The 17261-nt window shown below is 45.7% G+C and overlaps 1 protein-coding gene across 1 annotated transcript in view; it reads left to right on the forward strand.

Moving 5' to 3' along the window:
- The first annotated feature begins 13786 nt into the window (after positions 1 to 13786).
- LOC138674595 (uncharacterized) overlaps positions 13787 to 17261 on the forward strand; it is a 39896-nt gene continuing 36421 nt past the window's right edge. Inside the window, exon 1 of the mRNA XM_069762410.1 lies at positions 13787 to 13879. Coding sequence (XP_069618511.1) covers positions 13787 to 13879 — 93 coding nt within the window. The remainder of the gene's footprint in view (positions 13880 to 17261) is intronic.

Below are 17261 nucleotides of genomic sequence, written 5' to 3' on the forward strand. Positions count from 1 at the left end.
CTTTCGGCCATGGCTGTATGCATTACGAAATAAATAATGCTGTATGTAGTAAAAGTAGTGATGTGATCACTTTAAAGCAGTACTGAGTAACTTGTAGCCCAGAGGCTCCTGACTTTTCTATCAGACTATTTTATGTGACACAAAGCTGTATACTTGGACAGTGCTGTGAGGATTGTAAGGACTGTGTCGAATCTTGGTCAGCTAAAAGCTATTCCTCCTAACCTAGTCTCTTCTAACTCCTCCACAAACTCGGTCAAGCATATTTTCTCCAATGGAGAGGGGTATTATCCACTGCAAGTCGCAATTCACCAGGGGGGGAACTTTTTTTTTCTGCCAAGGGCCATTTGGATATTTATACGATCCTATGCAGACAAAATTATCAACCTAAGGCCGGGATCACACATGCGAGAAACACGTCCATGTCTCGCATGTGAAATCCAAGCTCTGGTGCCGGCACTCCAGAGCGGAGCGTGCGGCTCCATGTGTTCCTATGCGGCCGCACGCTCCGCTCTGGAGTGCCGGCGCCAGAGCTTGGATTTCACATGCGAGACACGGACGTGTTTCTCGCATGTGTGATCCCGGCCTAAAACATACCCTGCTATATTTGGTCAAACATTTAATTACCTCACCTCTAATGCGATGGCTTGAACTGCTTCTCTTTGGTGGGGTTGTGATGTTAGGTGGTATGGATGATGTTAGTACTTATAAATGAGATTTGTCTCAGTCTGGAGCGCAGGCGAATCTTTGTGATAAGTTTTGTAAAGAACTTGCAGCAGTGAGGCTAGGTTCACTGTTATGATCCGGTGACCTAGGAGCTGCATGAGAACTTTCACTGGAGAAAGTGGCCACTGTACTGACCGCAATCCTGAACTTAACACCGCAACTAGTAGTAGCCGTGGAGTGTACCTAACACACCTAGACACCTCGTCACAGCCGGAGAACTAAATACCCCTAAAGATGGAAATAGGAATACTATCTTGCCTCAGAGAAAATCCCCAAAGGATAGACAGCCCCCCACAAATATTGGCGGTGAGTCGGAGAGGAAAAAACATACACAGGCAGAAAAACAGGATTAGCACAGGAGGCCACTCTAGCTAGATAGGACAGGATAGGACAGAGTTCTGTGCGGTCAGTATAAAAACCCTTCAAAACATCCACAGCAGAATATACAAAAACTTCCTACATCTTTACTAAAAGATGTAGGAGCGTAAATCTGCAACTCCAGTGAATCCTACAATCAGAACAGGAATAAAACTGAAACAAGCACACTGGCAGTGTGCCACAGAAACAAAAACCAAACACTTATCTTTGCTGAAATAGGCAGCGAGCAGGAGAAGCCAGAAAATGATCCAACACTTCACAAGGAACATTGACTACTGGCAAGGGCTAAAGGATCCTGCCCACTTAAATATCCCAGTCAGAATTGTAATCATCCGATACACCTGGCCAGGTCTGTGACTCAAAGACAACTGCATTCCCACCTACAACCACTGGAGGGAACCCAAGAGCAGAATTCACAACAGTACCCCCCCCTTGAGGAGGGGTCACCGAACCCTCACCAGGGCCCCCAGGACGATCAGGACGAGCCAGATGAAAGGCATGGACCAAATCAGCAGCATGGACATCAGAGGCAAAAACCCAAGAATTATCCTCCTGGCCATAACCCTTCCATTTGACCAGGTACTGGAGCTTCCGCCTCGAAAAACGGGAATCCAAAATCTTCTCAACAACATATTCCAACTCCCCATCAACCAACACAGGGGCCGGAGGATCAACAGAGGGAACAACGGGCTCCACATATTTCCGCAACAAAGATCTATGGAAGACATTATGGATAGCAAAAGAGACCGGAAGCGCCAATCGAAAAGACACCGGATTAATAATCTCAGAAATCCTATAAGGACCAATAAACCGAGGCTTAAACTTAGGAGAAGAAACCTTCATAGGAACATGACGGGAAGACAACCAGACCAGATCCCCAACCCGAAGCCGGGAACCAACACACCGACGACGATTAGCAAAACGTTGAGCCTCCTCTTGAGACAACACCAACTTGTCCACCACATGAGCCCAAATCTGCTGCAACCTGTCCACCACAGAGTCCACACCAGGACAGTCAGAAGGCTCAACCTGCCCAGAAGAAAAACGAGGATGAAAACCAAAATTACAAAAGAAAGGCGAAACCAAGGTAGCAGAACTAGCCCGATTATTAAGGGCAAACTCGGCCAATGGCAAGAAGGCCACCCAATCATCCTGATCAGCAGACACAAAGCATCTCAAATAAGTCTCCAAGGTCTGATTAGTTCGCTCGGTCTGGCCATTTGTCTGAGGATGAAACGTGTTGTGAATTCAGCTTTTGGGCTCCCTCCAGTGGTTGTAGAGGGTAATGCAGTTGTGCCTGGACTGCAGGAGTGGACATGTGTATCTACTAATTGCAAAACTGACTGGGGTTTGTGGCTTTGCAGGACTCTTTAGTCGGTGCCAGTTGTTCATTGTTTTTGCAGGATTCACTTCCCTGCTGGTCTCTCCAGTTTGCTGTGCTTTTCTACAAAGATAAGTCCTGGCTTTGTTTTTGCTGTCCACCTGCTGTGGACCTTATAGTTCTGTGCATATTGATGTTTTTTTGTCTTGTGCAGTTTTGTCTGTGAAGGATTTTTTGCAGTCTAGCTATTTCTCTGGAGATGCAGATATACCCCCCATGTCTTTAGTCAGATGTGGTGATTCGTATTTTCTGTGGTGGATATTTTCTAGTGTTTTTTTACTGACCGCATAGTACTCTGTTCTATTCTTTCTTTTTAGCTAGTATGGCCTCCTATGCTAAAATCTGATTTCATATCTGCGTATGTTATTTCCCTCTCCTCTCACAGTCAATATTTGTGGGGGGCTATCTATCCTTTGGGGATTTTCTCTAAGGCAAGATAGGTTTCCTGTTTCTGTCTTTAGGGGTAGTTAGATCTTAGGCTGTGCCGAGGGGTCTAGGGAGTGTTAGGTACCCCCCACGGCTACTTCTAGTTGCGCTGCTAGGTTCAGGGTTTGCGGTCAGTACAGTGACCACCTTCTCCAGAGTCCATCTCATGTGGCTCCTAGGCCACCAGATCATAACAGAAACGCAGAAGAAAAAGACAAATCAATGCCCAGTCTAGCACAAAAGGCCCGCCAAAACCTAGAAACAAACTGGGAACCTCTGTCGGACACAATATTCTCCGGAATACCATGCAAACGAAAACCACATGCTGAAAGAACAACAGAACCAAATCTGAAGAGGAAGGCAATTTAGGTAAGGGCACCAAATGAACCTTCTTAGAGAACCGGTCACAAACAACCCAGATAACAGACATCTTCTGGGAGACCGGAAGATCAGAAATAAAATCCATCGAAATATGCGTCCGGGGCCTCTCAGGGACTGGCAATGGCAAAAGCAACCCACTAGCACAGGAACAACAAGGCTTGGCCCGCGCACAAGTCCCACAGGACTGCACAAAAGAACGCACATCACGTGACAATGAAGGCCACCAAAAGGACCTACCAACCAAATCTCTGGTACCAAAAATGCCAGGATGACCGGCCAACACGGAACAGTGAACCTCAGAAATCACTCTACTCGTCCATCTGTCAGGAATAAACAATTTCGCCACAGGACAGCGGTCAGGTTTGTCAGCCTGAAATTCCTGACGAACCCGTCGTAAATCAGGGGAAATGGCAGAAAGGACCACCCCCTCTTTCAGAATACCGACCGGCTCTAAGACCTCAGGAGAATCAGGCAAAAAACTCCTAGAGAGGGCATCAGCCTTAATATTCTTAGAACCCGGAAGGTACGAGACCACAAAATCAAAACGGGAAAAAAACAAGGACCATCGAGCCTGTCTAGGATTCAGCCGTTTAGCTGACTCGAGGTAAATCAAATTCTTATGATCGGTCAAGACCACAAGACGGTGCTTAGCTCCCTCAAGCCAATGTCGCCACTCCTCAAACGCCCACTTCATAGCCAACAACTCTCAATTGCCGACATCATAATTGCGTTCAGCAGGCGAAAACTTACGGGAAAAGAAGGCACACGGTTTCATTAAGGAACCAACAGGATCCCTCTGAGACAAAACGGCCCCTGCCCCAATCTCAGAAGGGTCAACCTCAACCTGAAACGGAAGAGAAACATCCGGTTGGCGCAACACTGGAGCAGAAGTAAATCGACGTTTAAGCTCCTGAAAGGCAGAGACAGCCGCAGAGGACCAATTCGCCACATCAGCGCCTTTCTTCATCAAATCGGTCAAGGGTTCAACCACGCTGGAAAAATTAGCAATGAAACAGCGATAAAAATTTGCAAAACCCAAAAATTTCTGAAGGCTCTTCACAGATGTGGGCTGAATCCAATCATGAATGGCCTGAACCTTAACCGGATCCATCTCTATAGACGAAGGAGAAGCCCAAAAAAGAGACTTTCTGCACCCCAAAGAGACACTTAGACCCTTTCACAAACAGGGCATTGTCACGAAGGATCTGAAATATCATCTTGACCTGTTGCACATGAGACTCCCAATCATCGGAAAAAATCAAAATATCGTCCAAATATACAATCAAGAATTTATCAAGATAAGTCCGGAAGATATCATGCATGAAGGACTGAAAAACAGATGGAGCATTAGAGAGTCCGAATGGCATCACAAGGTATTCAAAATGGCCTTCGAGCGTATTAAACGCAGTTTTCCATTCATCACCCTGCTTAATACGAACAAGATTATATGCCCCCCAAAGGTCAATCTTCGTAAACCAACTAGCTCCCTTAATCCTAGCAAACAAATCGGAAAGCAAAGGTAAAGGGTGATTTTATTCAAGAGGCGATAATCTATACAGGGTCTCAAGGAACCATCTTTTTTAGCAACAAAAAAGAACCCCGCTCCCAACGGTGAAGAAGTTGGCTGAATATGCCCTTTCTCCAAAGACTCCTTAATATAGTTCCGCATGGCGGTATGTTCAGGCACAGATAGATTAAAAAGTCGACCCTTAGGAAACTTAGAGCCTGGAATCAAGTCAATAGCACAATCGCAGTCCCTGTGCGGTGGAAGGAAACTGGACTTGGGCTCATCGAATACATCCTGAAAATCAGACAAAAACTCTGGAATTTCAGAAGGTGAAGAAGAGGAGATTGACATCAAAGGAACATCATTATGAACCCCCTGACAACCCCAACTAGTCACAGACATGGACTTCCAGTCCAACACAGGATTATGTACCTGCAACCATGGAAAACCCAGCACGATAGCATCATGCAAGTTATGCAACACCAGGAATCGACAATCTTCCTGATGGGCTGGCGCAATGCGCATGGTCACCTGTGTCCAAAACTGGGGCTTATTTTTAGCCAAGGGTGTAGCATCAATGCCTCTTAAATGAATAGGGTTCTGCAAAGGCTGCAAGGGAAAACCACAACGCTTGGCAAACTCAAAATCCATTAAATTCAAGGCGGCGCCTGAATCCACAAACGCCATGACAGAAAATGATGACAATGAGCAGATCAAGGACACAGATAACAGAAATTTAGGTTGTACAGTACTGATGGTAATTGAACTGGCGATCCTCTTTGTCCGCTTAGGGCAGACAGAAATGACATGAGAAGCGTCACCACAATAATAACACAACCTATTTTGGCGTCTGAAACCTTGTCGTTCCGTTCTAGACAGAATCCTATCACACTGCATAGGCTCAGAAATTTGCTCTGAGGATAACGCCACAGCGCGCACAGTTCTGCGCTCCCGCAGGCGTCGGTCAATCTGAATGGCCAGAGACATAGAATCACTCAGACCGGAAGGCGTGGGAAACCCCACCATAACATCTTTAACGGATTCAGAAAGCCCCCTTCTGAAAATTGCCGCCAAAGCATCATTATTCCATTTAGTCAACACAGACCATTTTCTGAATTTCTGACAATACAATTCTGCCGCCTCTTGACCCCGAGACAGGGCCAACAAGGTTTTCTCAGCTTGATCCACAGAATTAGGTTCATCATATAATAGTCCTAAAGCCTGAAAAAAGGAGTCAATACTAAGCAAAGCCGGATTCCCAGATTCCAGGGAAAACGCCCAATCCTGCGGGTCGCCACGCAGCAGGGAGATTACGATTTTTACCTGCTGAATGGAATCACCAGAGGATCGAGGTCTCAGGTCAAAAAACAGTTTACAGTTGTTTTTAAAACTCAAAAATTTAGACCTGTCACCAGAAAACAAATCAGGAATAGGAATCTTCGGTTCTAAAGCAGGAGTTTGAACAATATAATCAGAAATACCTTGCACCCTAGCAGCAAGCTGGTCTACACGAGAAACTAATTCCTGAACATTCATGCTTGCACCAGGCTCCTCAGGCACCCAGAGACAAAGAGGGAGGAGAAGACAAAACAGACTGGAGAAAAAAAATGGCTCAAGAGCTTCCTTCCCTTCTTCTTAGATGCATTTAACTCATTGTTGGCCAGTAGTACTGTTATGATCCGGTGACCTAGGAGCTGCATGAGAACTTTCACTGGAGAAAGTGGCCACTGTACTGACCGCAATCCTGAACTTAACACCGCAACTAGAAGTAGCCGTGGAGTGTACCTAACACACCTAGACACCTCGTTACAGCCAGAGAACTAAATACCCCTAAAGATGGAAATAGGAATACTATCTTGCCTCAGAGAAAATCCCCAAAGGATAGACAGCCCCCCACAAATATTGGCAGTGAGTCGGAGAGGAAAAAACATACACAGGCAGAAAAACAGGATTAGCACAGGAGGCCACTCTAGCTAGATAGGACAGGATAGGACAGAGTTCTGTGCGGTCAGTATAAAAACCCTTCAAAACATCCACAGCAGAATATACAAAAGCTTCCTACATCTTTACTAAAAGATGTAGGAGCGTAAATCTGCAACTCCAGTGAATCCTACAATCAGAGCAGGAATAAAACTGAAACAAGCACACTGGCAGTGTGCCACAGAAACAAAAACCAAACACTTATCTTTGCTGAAATAGGCAGCGAGCAGGAGAAGCCAGAAAGTGATCCAACACTTCACAAGGAACATTGACTACTGGCAAGGGCTAAAGGATCCTTCCCACTTAAATATCCCAGTCAGAATTGTAATAATCCGATACACCTGGCCAGGTCTGTGACTTAAAGACAACTGCATTCCCACCTACAACCACTGGAGGGAACCCAAGAGCAGAATTCACAACAGTTCACATTGGCGTTTCTGTGCATAGCGTATCATCTGCATGCGCAAACGCATACAAATGCATGCTTACGCCTCCGCATCATCTTACACATGACTCAATCCCCCCCTGCGTGTGCATTTAAATGCGTTTTGGCATGCATTTGAATTAGTTATGCGCATGGTGGAGGTGTTGACATCATTTCCTGGACATGCACAGTCTGAAGTATGCATGCATATCGAACGCATGCGTACGCATGTCCTTGCGTACCAATGCGTTCTCATAGACAGTAATGCATTTTTGACGCACTCATCCGCATACGCATGATTGCGCAATATTTGATGCCTCAAAAAATGCAACATGTTGCGTTCGCCGGACACCTCCGCACACCACGAAATGACACATACGTACGCATGTTAAAGATATGTACGCATGACGCATGCGGATCTATTTGGATCATACGCTGCACACAGATACGCTAATGTGAACCCGGCCTTATTCATACTGAACATAGATGAATATTACACTGCAGGTCTCATCACAGTGGGAAATTCATTAATCAGAGATCTGCAATATAAATAACTTTTGAGACACAAAGACTGCTGTATACACATCACATAGGAGACACAGAGAGTGAATGTTTATATACATCACCAACGAGACACTGAGACTGCCATATATATCACATAGGAGACACCGAGACTGCCGTGTACATCACATAGGAGACACCAACACTGCCTTATACCTAACACAGGAGACACCGAGACAGCTATATATACATCACAGGAGACAAAGGGCTGTGGCATATACATTACAGGAAATATGGGACTGCGGCATAAACATCACAGGAGACATGGTGCTGTGGTATAGACATCACAGGAGACATGGGGCTCTGAAATAAGCATTACAGAAGACATGGGGTTGAGGTATAGGCATTCCTGGAGACATGGGTCTGCAGTATAGACTTCAAGGAAAACATGGACATTACAGGAGATATGGGTCTGTGGTATAATCATCACAGGAGAAATAGGGCTGCAGTGTAGACATTACAGGAGATGCTGGGCCTGTTGTATAATCATCACAGGAGACGCTGGGGCTGCGTTATAGCTATCACAGGAGACACTGGGTTGTGGTATAGACATCACAGGAGACGCTGGGGCTGCAGTATAGACGTCACACAAGACATGGGGCTGTGATATAGACATCACAGTAGGCATAGGGCTGTGGTATAGGCATCACAGGAGACATGGGGCTGCCGTATAGATGTTGTAGGAGACATGGGGCTGGACTACAGACATCACAGGAGACATGGTGCTGTGGCATAAACATATGTCTTAGGAGATGCTAGAGCTGTGGTATAATCATCACAGGAGAGGCTGGGACTGCGGTAGACATAATAGGAGATGCTGGGTTGCGGAAGACATCATAGTAGATGCTGGGGCTACCGTAAAGACATCACAGGAGACACGGGACTGCAGTATGGACATCATAGGAGATGCTGAAGCTGCGGTATAATCATTACAGGAAATGCTGAGGCTGCGGCACAGACATCACAGGATACATGGGGCTGTGGTATAAACATCACAGAAGATGCTTGGGCTGCGGTATAGACATCACAGGAGACATGGGGCTGCAGTAAAGATGTCACAGAAGACATGGGGCTGTGGTATAGACATCACAGGAGACATGAGGCTGCAGTATAGGCATTACAGGAGACATGGAACTGCTGTATAAGGAAAGGCAGGAGATGCTGGGCCTGCATATAGACATCACAGAGACGCTGGGTATCTCCAGTAGACATCACAGGAAATATGGGGCTGCATATAGTCATCATAGGAGATGCTGGAGATGTGGTATAATCATGAAAGGAGACGCTGGGACTGTGCCATAACTATCACAGGAGACGCTGGATCTACAGTAAAGACATCACAGGAGACATAGGGCTGCGGTATAGACACCATAGGACACGCTGGAGCTGCAGTATAATCTTCACAGGAGATGCTGAGGCTGCAGCGAAATAATCAGAGACACTGGAGCTGTGGTATAGACATCACGGGAGACGATGGGACTGTGGTACAGACATCACCGGAGACACTGGGGCTGCAGTATAATCATCACAGGAGATGTTGAGGCTGCAGTGAAATCATCAGAGACACTTGAGCTGCGGTATAGACATCACGGGAGACGCTGGTGCTGTGGTACAGACATCACAGGAGACGCTGGGGCTATGGTATAAACATCACAGGAGACGTGGGGCTGGGGTATAGACATCACAGGAGACATGGGGCTGCGCTTTAGAAGTCACGGGTGATGCTGGGACTCTAGTATAAGCATCACAGGAGATGCTGCTGCTGTAGTATAATCCCCACATGAGATGCTGGAGCTGCGTTATAGACATCACATTAGATGCTGGGTTGCAGTATACAAATCACAGGAAACACTGGGCCTGCGGTATAGACATCACAGGAGATGCTATGGCTGCGGTATAGACGTCACAGGAGACATAGAGCTGCGGTATAGACAACACAGGATATGCTGGGTCTGCGGTATAGAAGTCGTAGGAGACATGGGGTGTGGTATAGACATCACAGGAGACATGGGGCTGTGGTATATACATCACAAGAGACGTTGGGGCTGTGGTTTAGACATTGAAAGAGAAATGGGGCTGCCTAATGGAGATCACTGGAGACATGGGGCTGCAACATAAACTTCACTGGAGATGCTGGGGCTTAGACATCACAGGAGACGCTGGAGTTGTGGCTTAGGCTATGTGCACACGATGCGTTTTTAATTTTTTTTACGCGTGTAAATGGTCCAAAAATGCAATGGAATACTTATGCAAGGTAATGCAATCCTGAAGTGTTGTACACACGATCAGTAAATTTCCGTCCGTTTTTTCAGCGTTTTATTTTCTGCAGCATGTCAATTCTTTTTGCGTTTGTGCAGTGTTTTTGACTCATTGACTTCAATTGCGTCAGTCAAATCTGCAGCAAAAAAGCAGGTGTAAAAAGGTTTGCGTATTTGCGGCTTATTTGCTGTACATTTGCTGCCAAAACCGCTGCCATTTGTCAAAGGAAATGATGTCAGAAGGAGGAAGAGTGTGTGGGCGGAGAATAAGTGCGTGTGTCTCCATGTGTGAGCGGAGAACATGTATGTGTGTCTCTGTGGGTGAAGAATGTGCGTGTGTCTATGTGTGTCTGTGTGTGTGTACCCATGTGACGCGCATACCCAGGTGTCGTCTGATGGGACTACTACTCCCATCTGGCTACGTCTTTTGTCACATATAACAGACAGCATGAGCGGATGATGGGACAATAGTCTCATCATCCAGTGCCTGTGTTCAATTGTAAAAAAAAAATCTAACTATTTACATAAGTACATACATATTCACAAACAAAATACATACTCACCGAATGCCTAATCCCCGATGCCCTTGTCTCATGCAGTCATGTTGGTCAAAAATAATAAACCAACATGTACTCACCTTTCCGCCGTAGACCATTTAACACCCATGTCGATCTCACCCACCCTATCTGTTGATCTGCTCCGGTGCTCTCACTTTTGGCATCAGAGCTGATGAACTCCACTGAAGTCTCACGGTGGCGCAGTGATACACTGCGGGAGCGATTGCCTCCTGTCAGTGTATCGCTGGAGGCCGGGTAGAGCGGTCACATCTGCCATGAGATCGACGTGGGACACTCGATATTATATGGACTATGTCAGACAGGATAGTATTATATGTTGGTCCGTTTGTCTCCACATCCCTCCCTGCTGTATCACTGTATGTCCGAATAAAGGTATGACACTTCTACTCCACTCCAGTGCGCTCCACTTTTTTTGCTCTTTTCATGAACTGTTGTGGATCTCTCTTTTTGGATGCAGCACCCGGGTTGTATATGGGGAAACGTCATTACGGCTAAAAAACAGCAAAAAAAAAAGAGTTTGAGGCATTAGGGTCTAACGAATCACAGCAGTGTGAAGGTGTTTTTTTTCTCTTATTTGGTTTCAGAAGTATAGTATTATATGTTGGTATGTTGGTTTATTATTTTTTGATTGTCTGCAGGAGATGAGGGCGCTGGGGATTAGGCGTTCAGTATGGTAAATTTAGATTCAATAAAGGAGTCTGTGTGATTATTTCAAATAAAGGACTTTATTCTGTGTGTCTGTGTTTTATACAATATCACTATGGGGTTAGTAATAGATAGGTGTCTTGTAGATGCCTCTCCATAGCGTTTCACAGCGGCATTTAACTAGTTAATAGCGGCGGGTGAATCGCGATTTCACCCGCCGCTATTGCGGGCACATGTCAGCTGTTCAAAACAGCTGACATGTCCCGGCTTTGATGCGGGCTCACCGCCGCAGCCCGCATCAAAGTGGGGGTTCTGACCTCGGACGTACTATCCCGTCTGAGGTCAGAAAGTGGTTAAAGAGATGTGTTATAAAAGGTCCAATCCAATTAAGGATTCAGTCTCTGAGCTCAGTTTGTTTGTTCAAATGTTCATTTATTATATCATGCCACGTTTTTTGATGTTTATTTGTGCATGTATTTGTGTTTCTTCAGAAACTTTTGTTATACCATGCCTGAGGACAGGACCTAAGTCCCGAAAGCTTGCTTTGGAACATCATTTATTTTATTTTTGCTACCCATTAAAAAGTATCTTAAATACAAGATTATCTTGTTTTTCAGACTGAGAGCATTGTGTTTGAAGAGCACACTTAAAAACGTGGGGGCTAGGTAACAGTCCAATCATCTGAGGTAGTGCATGCCAGAGAACTGGCGCAGCACAGAAGAAGTAACATAGTAACATAGTTAGCAAGGCCAAAAAAAGACATTTGTCCATCCAGTTCAGCCTATATTCCATCAGAATAAATCCCCAGATCTACGTCCTTCTAAAGAACCTAATAACTGTAAGATACAATATTGTTACGCTCCAGGAAGACATCCAGGCCTCTCTTAAACCCCTCGACTGAGTTCGCCATCACCACCTCCTCAGGCAAGGAATTCCAGATTCTCACTGCCCTAACAGTAAAGAATCCTCTTCTATGTTGGTGGAAAAGCCTTCTCTCCTCCAGACACAGAGAATGCCCCCTTGTGACAGTCACCTTCCTTGGTATAAGCATATCCTCGGAGAGATATTTGTATTGTCCCCTTAAGTACTTATACAGTACATGGTTATTAGATCGCCTCTCAGTTGACTTTTTTCTAGACTAAATAATCCTAATTTTGCTAATCTCTCTATTGTAGTTCCCTCATCCCCTTTATTAATTTCATTGCCCTCCTTTGTACTCGCTCTAGTTCCATTATATCCTTCCTGAGCATCAGTGCCCAAAACTGTGCACAGTACTCCATGTGCGGTCTAACCAGGGATTTGTACAGAGGCAGTATAATGCTCTCATCATGTGTATCCAGACCTCTTTTAATGCACTCCATGATCCTGTTTGCCTTGGCAGCAGCTCCTTGACACTGGCTGCACCGGGTAAGTTTATCATTAACTAGGATCCCCAAGTCCTTCTCCATGTCTTGCCTGAGGAGGTGGTGATGGCGAACTCAGTCGAGGGGTTCAAGAGAGGCCTGGATGTCTTCCTGGAGCAGAACAATATTGTATCATACAATTATTAGGTTCTGTAGAAGGACGTAGATCTGGGTATTTATTATAATGGAATATAGGCTGAACTGGATGGACAAATGTCTTTTTTCGGCCTTACTAACTATGTTACTATGTTACTATGTTACATGTCAGATTTATCCAGTAATTTCCCATTCAATGTGTAATGGTGATATTGATTCCTTCTTTCCATGTGTATAACCTTACCTTTACCATGTGTATAACCTTACCTTTAACCTTTCCCTTTATTAAACCGCATCTGCCACCTTTCGGCCCAAGTTTCCAACTTATCCAAATCCATCTATAGCAGAATACTATCTTCTCTTGTATTGTGTTTTACATAGTTTTGTATCATCTGTAAATATCGACATCTTACTGTGTAAACCTTCTGCCAGATTGTTAATAAATATGTTGAAGAGAATAGGTCCCAACACCGACCCCTGCGGTACCCCCCAGGTCACAGCGACCCAGTTAGAGAATATACCTTTTATAACCACCCTCTACTTTCTGTCACTAAGCCAGTTACTTTATTATTATTATACATTTTTATAGCGCCATTTATTCCATGGCGCTTTACATGTGAAAAGGGGGCAAATATAGACAGGCTCGGACTGGCCCATCGGGAAATCGGTGGATCCCCCGGTGGGCCCCTGACTGACAGTGTCTGGCTTCTCAGCATCGCTGAATGCACGATTTAAGCCACGCCCATCCCCGCTCAACAGAAGAGGAGAGAAAAGCTGAGCCCCTGTATTGCCATGTATAACGTAGGGTGGGAATCAGAGGCTCAGCTACAGCATAGGAGTGTGCGGGCTGGATGGATCTCTTCCCTCTCTGGCTAGGATGTAGGGGGGAGGGTCAGCACAGCCATTCCCCCATCTGCACTCACTACGCTGTTCCTGGAGCTTCACAACATTAAGCCCCGCCCACCAGCACGGACTGGCCTGGGTCAGGCTGATGGAGCATGCCTGCAATCACTGCTCCTGAAGAAAGTGCTGCTGGAAGTGAATGATGACCTCTGTCTGCGGCACTGCTGTCAGCCAAGCTCTGTCGTCGGCACTATCAGGAGGGGGAGGGGAGGCTCAGGAGGAACACTGGCCTGAAGTGAGTACTGGAGCTTCCTGTTTATGTCTCTATTCTGACTTTATCCTGTCCTCCATCCCAACAAAAGCTGCTTTTTCCTGTTTGCCCCACACAGCTTTGCTCTCCCTGCCTAATCTACCCTGCCTTGTAGTTAATGATATCACAATACCTTCCTCCACTGCTATTCTGTGATAGTGACTGGGGGTTCCATCTTCTTCATGGCGCTTGCTGCCAGAGATCCATCTTCTGTGCGTAGAAGGGTATGTTTCCACGCTCAGTATTGGCAGCACTTTTGTACGCACGGTGATTCCGCATGTGTTCATTGAACCGTGCGGAATCACCGCATCTGCGCAAGCTAAATAGACATGCTGCGTTCTGGAAAGATGCGCCACATGTCCGTTTACGCAGGTAAGCCGGAGGCGTCCCTGCATGCATAGTAGAGATGAGATTTCCTAAAATCCCCTCCACTATGCTGTAACATCCGGAGGCTTTGGATATACGCAGCCTCCAACCCGCAGCATTTCCTGACCATGGAAACATACCCTAAGGTGTACAAATCGCAAATATACACTATAAAACTAAGTACAGTGTATGTCTGCAATGCATTTATGTGCATAAGTGAATGTGAATACTTGTGACATTTCTAGTGATAGTCAGACATTAAAAAGCATACATGGTTTAGTTAAAAGCGCCACAAAAAATGTACCTTTAAAAAAAAATACCTGCCATTTTTATATGCAGAATGAATAATTAATATATCTATAATGTTATGTATAGCAAAAATATAATCGGAAAAAAAATTGTCACCTCTCATGCCCCAAGAAGTTAATAAAAGTAGATAATTAAAAGGGTTGTCCCATTTCAAAAATTACTCCTCCATAAGCTCCGAGGCATAAAAAAAAAAACAACCCACAGACAACTGAGGCTATGTGCACACGCTGCGGATTTTGCTACGGATCCGCAGCAGTTTTCCATAAGTTTACAGTACCATGTAAACCTATGGAAAATAAAATCCACAGTGCACATGCTGTGGAAAAAACTGCACGGAAACTAAGCAGTTTATATTCCGCAGCATGTCAATTCTTTGTGCGGATTCCGCAGCGTTTTACATCTGCTCCTCAATAGGAATCAGCAGGTGTAAAACCGCAGGTGAAATCTGCACAAAAAACGCAGAAAATCTGCGGTAAATCCGCAGTGCGGTTTACCTGCGGATTTACTAAAATCAATGTCGAAAAATTCGCACACCATTCCGCAGCGTGTACACATACCCTGAGATTTAGGCTATGTGTACACGCTGCGGAAAGGTGTGCGGATTTTTCCACACTGATTTTGGTAAATCCGCAGGTAATCCGCACTGCGGATTTACCACGGAATTGCAGCAGATATTCTGTGCTTTTTGTATGGATTCCACCTGCAATTTTACACCTGCGGATTCCTATTGAGGAGCAGGTGTAAACCGCTGCGAAATCCGCACAAAGAATTGACATGCTGCGGAATATAAACCGTTGCATTTCCGCGTGTTTTTTTTCCACAGCATGGGCACTGCGGATTTTGTTTTCCATAGGTTTACATGGTACTGTAAAGTCATGGAAAATTGCTGCAGATCCGCAGCAAAATCCGCAGCGTGTGCACATACCCTTACTCTCTTTAGCTTTGTTGATTGGCTGCACCAGTGAAATTGTCTGCAGCGCTGCAGACAATCACTGAACCCAGTGTCTGATGTAGCCGTCACAATCCACTGAGTTCGGTGATAGATTACAGCACGGTAGACATTTTGTCTCTGTCTTTTTCAGGAGTAGTTTGCTTGGAAAACGGCTGAAAAAAAACAACAAAAAACTAAGTGATCTGCAATGTGAGGCTGCCGTCACACTAGCAGTATTTGGTCAGTATTTTACATCAGTATTTGTAAGCCAAAACCAGGAGAGGAACAATTAGGCCGGGGTCACACTAGCATATTGCATCCGATGCGAGAACATCGGATGCAATATGCTAATGACCCTCGGCTCCTGCTCGCAGCAGAGCAGGAGCCAAGGGTCATGCGTCTGTGCTCCGATTCTCTCGCACAGGGAGGATCGGAGCACAGCTGCGGAGGAGGCGGAAAAATGAATTTCTCCATCTCCTCCATTGCTGGGGTCCGCTTATAGCGCACATCACTCGGATGATATCCGAGTGGTGTGCGCTGTCTCACTCGCACCCATAGGCTTATATGGATGCGAGTGAGCCGAGAGTTTTCCTGGGTCCGAGACAATCGCAGCATGCTCCGAGGAAAACGGCCGACAAAAAGTCGGCTGGTGGGAGCGGCCCCATATGGTAACATTGGTCCGAGTGCAATGCGATTTTTTTATCGCATTGCACTCGGCCGTATTATGGTCTAGTGTGACCCCGGCCTTAGAGGAAAAGTATAATAGAAACATATGCACCACTTCTGGATTTATCACCCACTCCTGGTTTTGGCTTACAAATACTGATGTAAAATACTGACCAAATACTGATAGTGTGACGGCAGCCTAAAAGTGACTTGTACATAAGTTCACTCATTTTCAGCTTCTCCTAACCGCTTTAGGTTTTCAAAGATGTAAAATGGTTGAAAGAAGTCAGCAACAAGCTCACTATTAACCCCCGCAGTATGTATGTGTGTGTGTGTATGTATATATATATATATATATACATATATATATATCTATAGAAAAACAAAGAAAATCTTAAAAGACGCTTCAGGAAAAACATCTCTGTTGTGTTCCTGAAAATTCTTCTTATACCAAAAAGAATGTGGGCAGGCTGGCTTCTAAAAGACTGCGCACACCCTAGGAGCTCAGTTTTTGTTTTGTGTCCCTGAACCTACAGAGTACTAATCTTTTAGGCCTGTCTCACACATCCAGATAATTCCGGTACCGGAAAAATCGGTACCTGAGTTATCCGTGTCCGTGTGCTCACGTGGCACATCAGTGTGGCACACATGCGGCAGCCGTGTGCCGTCCGTGTGCCGACTGGGTACCATACAGGCCGTGCAGTAGACAGCGCTAGAGTTAAGCGCTGTCCCCTGCTTTGGGTGCTGAATCCAGAATTCATTCCTTCTTCCCAGCAGCGTTCGCTGGAGAGAAGGAATGAAAAATCAGGGGGGGGGGAATTTGTGTGTGTTTAAAATAAATATCCCGGTCAGCTCCCGCCTCCCTCCCCCTGTTCGCCCGCCTGCTGGCATTAAAATACTTACCCAGCTCCCTCGATGCTTCCTCTCAGCGTCGCAGCTTGTCCTGTATGAGCAGTCACGTGGTGCCGCACATTACAGTGATGAATATGCGGCTCCACCTCCCATAGGGGTTGAATTCTGGATTCAGCACACAAAGCAGGGGACAGCGCTTAACTCTAGCGCTGTCTCCTGCACGGTCCGGGTGGTACCCAGTCG

The sequence above is a fragment of the Ranitomeya imitator genome, chromosome 4, assembly GCF_032444005.1.
Source record: "Ranitomeya imitator isolate aRanImi1 chromosome 4, aRanImi1.pri, whole genome shotgun sequence".
In the NCBI taxonomy this organism is placed as follows: Eukaryota; Metazoa; Chordata; class Amphibia; order Anura; family Dendrobatidae; genus Ranitomeya; species Ranitomeya imitator.